This window comes from Carica papaya, chromosome 2 (genome assembly GCF_054855325.1).
Source record: "Carica papaya isolate Zhongbai chromosome 2, ASM5485532v1, whole genome shotgun sequence".
Taxonomy (NCBI): domain Eukaryota; kingdom Viridiplantae; phylum Streptophyta; class Magnoliopsida; order Brassicales; family Caricaceae; genus Carica; species Carica papaya.
The window spans coordinates 1,037,198-1,047,605 of record NC_142310.1 but is presented as its reverse complement, the minus strand read 5'-3'; the positions used below and the strand labels follow the sequence as shown (position 1 = coordinate 1,047,605).

Sequence of the window (10,408 nt, the reverse complement as noted above, 5' to 3'; positions counted from 1 at the left end):
ATGAGATCGATTTATTTTATAATTTAAGGTTTGGAATTTTTGGATTTTAAGTTATTTTAGAATTGAACTTTTATTCGTTGAATTTATTAAATTTTATCCTCAAATATAATGTAAGTATTACTTTTTCTATTCAAAACTATCATCTTAAGAAGCTATTCAAAAGAAATATATAATAAGCATAAAACTTCTTTCAAGGGTTTGATTGAAAAAAAAAAAGATTTAAATAATAAATACTAACAATAGTTATAAAAAGTATGTAATTAAATAATAAAATTCTGCCGTGAAATATTGGTTTTTGAAAGAATGAGAGAAAATGCATTGTGCATGTACATCCAAAGCCCAGAGCTTTGCGAACCCAACCCACCAAAATAAATTTATTGCAAGTTTGAGGCAATTAATAAAACTGGTGCAGAAAAGTAGAAACTTGCAGCACTGGAATTTCTGCAATGAGGAAATTTCAGAGATTCCTCTCGATCCCGGTCCTAGGTGTGTTTCTGCTGATGGGTTTTGTGTATTACGTCACTGTTTTCGTATTCATTGAGGACTGGGTCGGGTTACGTAGCTCCGCTGGAGCTTTGAACGCTTTGATCTTCAGTTTCTTAGCTTCTCTCTGTATTTTCTCCTTCTCTGTCTGCGTTGTTACCGACCCAGGCTATGTTCCTTCCTCTTATGTTCCTGATGTTGAAGATTCTGGAATTTCTGGTCAAGAACCAACCAAAAATGTGAGTTCATTTAGATAAAAATCTCTCTTTTAATTGTTTTATTTATGGTATATTCGCGTTCTTTGTTTTTATTGGGTTCTGTTTGGTGCGATGAGAATGGTGAGGAAGAAGTATGGAAATGAAATTGTTGGATATCGTGTTACTTCTTGTTCTGGGTTGCAAGTTGCTCGAAAGATGATGCTATTTTTTAATTCATAGATTCTCTTTTTTTTTCCTTTTAAAAAATTACGATGTATAAATAGTTTTCTTACTGTGCTGGTTGATTCGTAGTTGTGGTATTAGTTAGTCAGAGTTATTGAAACTAATATTCTCTGTGTGTGTGTGTGTGCGTGTAATGTTCTCGAGCAAGATGAACACTTAGATGTGAGTTCCCCAATTTGCTTCTGTGTTTTGAGGATGAAAACGTAGCTAGAATAAGTCAAGTTCAAGAGGGTATTTCAGTTGTAATGTTATTTCGAAAAAAAGTATTTCAGTTCATTTAGTTTGAAATATCACCTTCTAAGTTCACATCTTACCAAACAACCAAGTAAGAGGTGGTGCGAGTATAGGTGGCTTGTATTCAAGAAGCATGCACTGGATTCAGTAATTGTTTGACTAAGTCAAGGGGGTTTAGCTAATGCTTTGAGATAGTGCTTAAATCGGATTGTGTAGAGATATTGAACTCGTGTTTTACTGCAAGTATGATGAATAGATTTACTAGAAGAGAAGCCCATCATTTTAAAGCAAATGAGTGTTTCAATGAGAACATTCATGTGGGGTGCAGTAAGATGGTAGCCCATGTTCCCCCTTTTGTTCACAACTCAAAAAATCTAAATTTTCAGCTGAAAACATTTATCTTAGGTTTGTTACATCACATGCATGAAGCTCATTTTTGACATTAGCTCCTTTTGATTGTTTTAGTTTTTTTCAACAAAATCAGAAGTATAGGAGCATTTGCTTTGTGATCTTGGAGAAGTTATGCAGTGGTCGGTGAAGTTATATAGAAATATGATGAAGTTATATAGAGTTAACACTGTAAGTGTTCAAAACAAATGCTGAATAGATGGGAATACTTATGCAGCCTGTTGGTCAAGTCCTTTCACCCCTTGGGTCAGGGGAAATGGTTGACTCCAACCTGTCCAAACTCCTGTCATATTTCAACTAGAGGAAGTCATTTGACATGTCAAATCATGGTCCTTTATGAGGTTTGTCTTGGAGAAGTATGAAACCTTTGCATTTTTTCATTAAGAAACGTGATTTTTGTGCCTTGTATTCCATCCATCCTTCCAATTACATTGGCATAAAATGAATATGGTGGTAGATATTTATTGATGACATATGGTCAGAAAGTAAAAACTCATTGGAAAAAATATGGACAAGAAACCAATACACAATATGTGGCAGATGGAATACAGCTTAAAAGTTTAGGTGGTTCAACCGGTGTCCAACTGAATGTCTTTACAAATGATCTTCCTAACTATGCACTAAGAAGCCTAAAGCTCACAGTTCATTTGCGGGGAATTTTTGGCAGCTTCCTGAGATCTTGACAATTATCCCTTTTCTAAAGCTCACTTTATACTTGAGTAAGCTCCAAAGTTTGGGAACATCATATTCCTAATTCGACAAGTGACACATAATTATTACATATCATGGAAGCATGATAGTGTTTGGGTAAATATACATGGGAATTTAAAAGAAGTTAGTTCATATAATGAAAATCAACTTTCTAAATTTACGCTTAGTTCATATAATGAAAATCAACTTTCTAAATTTACGCGCTCTGTACCCTAAATGGAGGATGTTAAGTGGAAACTGAGGTGTTGTCTAAGAGAATTATAGGTGAATGGTCTGCATGCTAAGACTGACTAGTTTTTTTGCTTATTCAAAAATTTCCAGGAAATCTGGGTATTTTCTGTTGCTTTCCCTATAGATGCTTTACTGTTACATACCTCTTGAAATAACTTGGTTTTACATGAGCTACAACATGTGATGCTTTCCTCAGGAAATGAAAATTTGCAAGTAACGATAGAGTTCATATTTGGTTTATTTACTTATCCTCCATCCTATGCCATGCCAAGGTAAAAAGTATTGGTTAATAAATCTTGCAGTAATTCCCCTTATCTAGGTAGATAGCTGTCTCCATGCGTCATTAGTCCTAAGCTTATTTCAAGTCATACTCAAAAAAAGTATTTATTATGTTTGCTAAGTCATACTTAATTTGAAAGTCTCAGGAATCTTTAGAGTCCATATCAAGGGACCAAGGCAAATCGTAATTCATATCTCTGTATCTCTCTCTCATTGTCTTCTAAATTCTAAAATTTTTTTTGAGGTATGATTGATTATCTTTATCCATTGTTTATTAGAAGTGAACATAACCTGCATCTAACAATGCAGATCTAAATTCCTTGATGTATAATTTCTGTTAGGGTGCAGCAATGAGACACTGTGATAAATGCTCCGCATACAAGCCTCCCAGGACTCATCATTGTCGTGTTTGCAGAAGATGTATTTTAAGGATGGTAAGTCAGGTTCCATCTTTTTCACCATAATTATCTAGGTATGGGCTTCACTTTTTATCATCATTTTACATACAGTGTATATATATATATATTCTATGTGATCGTTTCCCGCATGTAAATTGGGTGCAGGACCATCATTGTCTATGGATAGATAATTGCGTTGGTCATTTGAACTATAAAGCCTATTTTGTATTTATACTTTACGTGACTTTGGGGAGCATCTATTCTACAGTATGTATTATTTGACTTCTCCAAAGGCCTTGCTTTCGCTCAGTAAATTGCTCTTAACTTATTTCTGAACATCTTGGCATTGCCAGGTGATGATAATTATTTTTGCATTCCAGAAGAACTCGGATTACTATAGTGGAAGGATTTATATGAAAGTTTTTCTTGTAAGTTCATAATTGAGTGTTTAAATGTGTTCAGTATATATAACTTCCATTTGTCGGAGTGATTTTTTTTTTTTTGAATGTATTGTCGGAGTGATTTTATGAGTGAATACTTGAGTAAGACAAGGATTCCAGTTAAGGCACCAGTCCCTGCTTGTAAACGTTTTAGAAATTAGGATCTAATTGAAAAATAAACACATAAATAAAAGACACAAAAAATAAACTATTAGAATGATCATTATTTGATTGGATTGGCTTAAAAATGGTACAATATTGCAAAACTATGCATTTATTATAAAATGTAAATGAGCTATTGATTCGATCACAGCTATTTATTAGATTAACGGCTTTTAGCCTTTTCTTTTCCCCCTTTTAAAATAGCATTCTAGTTCTTTTGAGAAACTTGCTCAGTTATGTATTAGGAGCATTTCAGAATTTTTGGACTATGAACGGATCTCAATGTCCTTCTAAATGTGGATCTTCTTTCTGTTGTCAAATTTTACTCCTATTGAAAGTCCTGTACCTTAATTTTCCTTTTCCATTATCTTCTCTAATAATAACTTCTCCCCCAAAGCAAAGAGAGAGATAGCGAAAAAATAGAAATAAATAAAGTAGTTCTTTTTGTGTAATATTTTTAAAGGAATTAGATTATTCTAAGAGGTATGAGATGGTAGATTGCTTGCGGAGCAATGATGGTTGCATTGAGCATGACATTGGGAACTCTCTTGTGTTGGCATATCTACCTCATGACTCATAACATGACCACAATAGAGGTAACTTTTCTGTTTCTGAAGGATATGTAGTAAGATTGAATCTTTTCTTATACTAGTAGGTTAAGAGATCTTGAACGGTCTTTTGCAGTACTATGAAGGAGTACGAGCAGCATGGTTGGCTAGGAAATCTGGGCAAAGCTATAGACATCCATTCGACCATGGTGTCTATAAGAACATTTCTTTGGTACCTTTCTCTCTCTAAATTCATATTTTCTCTGTTTACCTTCAGCTATAGCTCTAACTAATTCAAACTTCTCTGCCTTCTGGTCAGGTATTGGGTCCAAACATGCTGAAATGGTTGTGTCCCACCGAAATCAATCATCTAAAAGATGGAATCAGCTTCCCAACTTTACGTGATAGTTCATAAACATTAAAAAAAAAAATTGATGGCATTCCATTCAGCATGAATGGTTGAGAAATTAGCATATTGCTCATTTGTAAACCAATTTTCAAAATAGAAAGCAGCTCGATATACAACTGGTGGGTCTATAGAATTGCAACATGGAAGTTTTCAACTGAAATCAGGTCAATCATAGAGTTTATATTCACTTTTGTTGTAGATTTTGTAAAGTCAAATGATCATTGCTTTTATTATTATTATTATTTTTCCCTTTTACAGCATACCAGTTTATGTGTATGTTCTGCTAAAAAAAAGTGTATGTTCTACTCATAAAACAAATGAGTGTGGAAATTGTAAATTGAATTTTATTTCCAACCAATATATATTTGGATTACTTGTCTTTTCCCAGCTGTGAGCATTAAGGTGGTGCATATAAGCAAGAAGGTTATTATCATTGTTACTAGGGATTTTCTCTCTATTTGTTGATGACAAAGACTAGAGGACAATTCAATTAGCTAAGTCGTAGTGCTTTCTTGTTTCCAAATTTCTTACTCAAAATGTTCTCTTTATTCTGAGGAGACCCGTAACAAAATTTTGGGTTCGCAGATTTTTCTGCTTCATTTAGTTTCATGAATAACTTCCGGCCCGTATCTTCACTTGGGATTTTAGGAGTCTGTTTAGACCTTGCTAGTGTTGGTTTTGGTGCATGTATCATTTGCCTCAATGTTCTGAATTAATGCATTTAAGATGTTATCTCAAGTTGGTCTTTGGTGGGAGACACAGCAGAATGATGTTTAGAACCTAACTGGTTGGTAGGCTCACTTTTAATCACACATTTTGCTGCCACAGTTTGTAGAGGTTTCCCTTGGCCAGAGAGTTGGAGGGGATGGATACACTTAAAGGTGAAAACATTCTCTCATCTGGAATTCACAAACATAACCCACTTCCAGTTCCAGGATTTAGTGTTGGAGATCTCTTCCCACAGGATAAGTGGGGAAAGACGAGGAGAAAACTGGTAGGTTTTATCGCGACATGTGATGATATTGAAGTGATCTCTGCCCTTCAAGAGACTTAGTAGAGAGTAGCTGTAGTCTGATGTGCAAGATGGTAAACAAAAGCATGTAAGTAGCATAGTATCTGCTTTGCAGATTTTTCAAAGTGGAACTGAGAGTTAAATTATTGGAGTTGGGAACAGACAAAAGAAATAATTAAGGTGAGAGTGAAGTGATATCCACAAATCTTACAAACAGGTACAAGAAAATAAAGCTTTATTCTTGTCAGGAGTGGCATTATAATGTTCTTGTAGTTTGTTCTATAGGTTTCTTAATATTAACCTGTTACCATTGGCAACCTAGTAAAAGCTCATTGGTTAAAGTTCATCTTTTTGATGCAGAAGAGAATCCTAGGCAGGAATACTCCTACAGTTTCCTCTATAGAGTAGAAGTAATAACTGTAGAATCTCCTTTGTTAATTCATATTGTTGATTAAACTTCATTAAAGTGATTTGCTTATTGTCTTCTTTACCATAAAAAAATATTTAACTATTGTTTTACTATCATCATTGATTTTCAGCCCACTGCTTGGATTAGACATGTAGATGTAGATTTTGGGTGACCTTCAACTGTATGTTTTTTGTTCTTCAAAGTTTATGCCAAATTCAAGTGAAAAGTTGTTGGTAAAGATAACAATTAATATAATCTATTCTTATAAGGAATAAGATATTCGAGATAATTTTTTTATTATTTAATTATTAAATTAAAATAATTTATTTATTTATTTACTTTTATTTAAGTGAAATTTTGAAAAAAAATAAATTATAGACGAGATTGAAAATAATTTAAAAAAAAAATAAAAATTTGAGTTCGGATGATATTTTTGAAAGAAAAATTAGAAACATGATATTAAAGTGTAAAAAAGAAAAGTTTAGTCATGTAGGACTGTCCAATAAGCAGTCCTGACGAAGTAGAGCATGTCGCGTGGCAAGGTACGCTGACATCGGTGTCACGCGGGAGGCTATGCGAGCGATATGCATGCCCCACAATCGAATGGCCCAAGATCGATTTCGCGCGCGTGGACGACCCGAATTCGTTTCTCCTTTAAGTACGATCGACGGTTGAAATCAATCGCGATGAACGGTTCATATTCGTTTTCTTTTTATGTGTGATCGGACGGACGAGATCGATCGCGATAGACGGTTTAGATTAACGCAAGATGAATATAAGTACTTCATGTCACATAAGAGCCCAAACCTTAACCGTTAACCTTCACCGAAGAAGAATAACCAGACGCCGGAGAAGGAGGCTGACCGCCGATGCCGTTGCACTAGAGTCACCGCCGGCTGCTAAAAAAAGTAAAAATTTCTCTTACCCACTCGGAATTCGATTTCGAGCATCCCTCTAGCTAAATCGGAGTAAGATGGATGGTGCAAGAGTCAAAAATCGCGGGTAAAGTTCGACGAAGCCGCGACGACCAAAATTTTCAAATACCTCCGATGAGCCCCTTCCTGCTTCCCATTTCACACGATTTTTCGGTCATTGTGTTCGCCGTTTTTTTCTGTGCAGATTAGCTAAAGGAAGAATCTTAGCCATGAAGGAGGACCAGCGAAACCGCTACACCCGGATGTTCTTCCCCTTCGCCGATAGGTTCGGTTTTTGTAATTTTTCGGCCAACCAAGGTCCCTTAACGTATTTTTCTATAGGGATACGTGCAAAATTGGCCAAAACAGGCTAAAATCGGTCAAAATTGGCCAAACTGAGGTGAACTGCCGTTATGGGCAGCAGAGTCGGCGCTAGAGCACGACAACGCCGTTGTGCCAGAAACCCAAAATTGGTCGAAACGAGTTTTGAACACCGATTTTGGACTTTTGGGATATTTTGAGGTATGTGACGAGTGTTTCGAATTTCACAAAAAAAATTCAGTAAACTCAATACTCGTTAAGAAGTATAGTAAATAATTCGACATATCAAAATACCGATCCGGGTAAGGATCCCTTGCTCTATTCTTCGCTACGGTAAATTAAGGTTTAACGATGTATAATTTTATATTTTTTATAAAAAATTAGAAAACCCTAAAAATAATTATATGTTACTATTAGAGTTGCAATCCGATTAGTTCATAATTATTCTGATTTTCTGTTATTTTTCTTTACTGTCCTACTTGTTTGATTTTCGTATAGTACATGTTCTTAATTTATAGTTCAATTGTCTTATCAACTTATTTGGTTATTTTGATTATATAATGTCAGTATGAATGTAGTTTAATTGATAAGTGAATGTGATATGCAATATTGGTATGTATTTATTAATTATTTGTTGATAAAAATTTGTATATGAAAGAGTTGCTGGTTACCTAGGGAAAGGGCGGAGGGGCTCAGTATATAGGGAACCTTACCGTGAATTTTATCTCAGTTAGATGAGGATCAGAAATCTTTTACCAAAAAAGTTTAGGAATTATGGTTTACCCTCATACTGGACGGGGTATCGAGGTAATGGAATGTTTGGCGCTCATTACTGGACGGGGTATGGGGACAGCCGGTCAATTATAAAATTGGATATTGGGTTCACGAATATAGAGAATATCTATATGGACCCACAGGGGTATAAATAAGCAGGTTAGAAAATAAAATTATTGTCTCTTATTCTCTTATGCGTGAAGGTAAAAAGTGGTACGAATACGAATTTTTATAGGTTATTTTTGGAAAACTCATTACGGTTAGTATTAAACAAACATTTTCAAGTTTAAAGGTATTTAAATAAATCAAATGCTCAATTAGTTATTTTTTTAATTTTTACAAATATTTAGTTTTTTGTATATGTGATTAGTATGATATTTTTACTGGACTATTGTAACTCATTTATTCATTAATCATTTTAGATCAAAAGGACTAGGATTCAGATCTCGATCAATAAGATAGTTGTGAGTAGTTCACTACTCGGACTCCCTTCGAATGTTAGTGAAGATTGTTTTAAGGTACAAAGTATTCCTTTTTTTTTCACTTCTTTAATTATTGTTTGTTTTTCAGAAAAGACATTTTCGTAACCTTATTAGACGTTCTAAATTATTATGTAAGTAATGTAAACCCTAATTCTATTAATTGTTTCCGCGTTTAATTTTATGAATTCAGTTTCTTTTAAGGTTTCAGATTTTTACAAGAATCTTGTGACGTCTTGTAATATCTCATGCTCATATGGCAATTAATGTTTAGTAATGTTATGGAGTTTAAGTCTCTAATACTCAACTTATTAATAAAGAATGATTTCAATTAACGATGGTCTAATGGTTAAATTTTTATTAATATATTATAGGTTGACGGTGTTATCGTAAATATTTGATTCTGTCGGTCTATAATTTATTTGTATAGTTACAGTAGTTAAGTTGGATTTAGTCATAATAAATTATTATGATTCAGTAAAAAAAAAAAAGAAATTCTACAACAAAAAAATTCTATTTGTCGGAATAGTTATAATAGGTTATTCGATTAGCTATAAACTTTGATTTATATGTGGAATGCATTAACCTACATGTTAAGCACATATAATGAAATAATATTTCATGAGATTCTCATAGAAACAAAGAGAAAAGGTATGTAATCTCCATGTTATCTTAGATTCAACATGTCAATTATAAGTATGTGCTTTATTTCTCAATATTTTATGCTTGATTGGTGTGTTTATTGTAGACTTCTTTGGTGGGTTACTTTCATGATCTCATACACATACATACATACATACATACATACATATATTTATATATATATATATATATATACACATATACACACACAAAGAAAGAACTTTTTAACAAGCAAATTTGTGGTATTGTCTCCTTCCTTTGTTTTCTTTCTAATTATGCTTTTCAATGACAGCATTGTCTTATATTTAATAGCCGCCATGATGGTGGAATTTAATACTCTAAAAATAAAATACTTTATTGGATTTAATTATTATAATTTTTTTGGAAAATATGGTTAAATTATTATTTTTTAAATTAATAAATTTAATTATAATTACATATAAAATTTAAGTTCTCCCATTTAATTTTTAATTTTTTTTGGGTTGAGAAAAATATATTTATAACAATTATATTTTATTACTAATTAATATTTAAAAAAATATGTGGAATTTCTAGGCTATTTTTAGAATTAAATAATTTATTTATAAATTTCTATATTAAAATTGTAAAAAAATTTATTAAAAATGAATTTTATATAAAATTAAAAGTAATTATATTCCAATTTTAAAAACTTTAAAAGATAAATTAATTAAATCCTACAAGGTGTGACGTGGAGATAAGCTCGAGGAAATTGATGTGAACCAAATCTGAATTTAATTATATAATATGATATAGACAACTATATACATGTACATATATATATATATATATATATATATACACACACACACATGGTATTAAGTATAGTACAGTTGTTAATTTGATCAAATTGAAATACATGATTGATTCCCATGACATATACAGATAGATAATGTATAGAACAATACTATATATTATAGTACAATATTAGACACACTAGACATGGAATGTTTGAAATATGTAGTTACAATTTAATTTATTATTAATATATAGTTTTAAATTTTACCTTTAAGATAAAAAAATATATTAAGGTTTAATTAAATAATGCAATTTAAGGTAAGCAACATATTATATATATATATATATATATATATAC

At 32.5% G+C, this 10,408-nt stretch overlaps 1 protein-coding gene across 3 annotated transcripts; it reads left to right on the top strand.

Annotated features, from left to right (window-relative positions):
• The first annotated feature begins 298 nt into the window (after positions 1–298).
• On the top strand, positions 299–5,126 carry LOC110814655 (DHHC-type zinc finger family protein). Of its 3 annotated transcripts, XM_022042200.2 has the most exons (7): positions 302–722; positions 3,128–3,220; positions 3,350–3,451; positions 3,538–3,612; positions 4,284–4,382; positions 4,471–4,566; positions 4,654–5,126. In XM_022042200.2, exons 1-7 carry the CDS (start codon positions 447–449, stop codon positions 4,747–4,749), a joined length of 837 nt encoding a protein of 278 aa, XP_021897892.2. In that variant the 5' UTR covers positions 302–446; the 3' UTR covers positions 4,750–5,126. The 3 variants fall into 3 exon arrangements, with proteins under 3 accessions (XP_021897893.1, XP_021897894.2, XP_021897892.2); XM_022042201.2 differs by lacking the exon at positions 4,284–4,382 and having other exon boundaries at positions 299–722; XM_022042202.2 differs by lacking the exon at positions 3,350–3,451 and having other exon boundaries at positions 300–722.
• Positions 5,127–10,408: the final 5,282 nt, after the last annotated feature.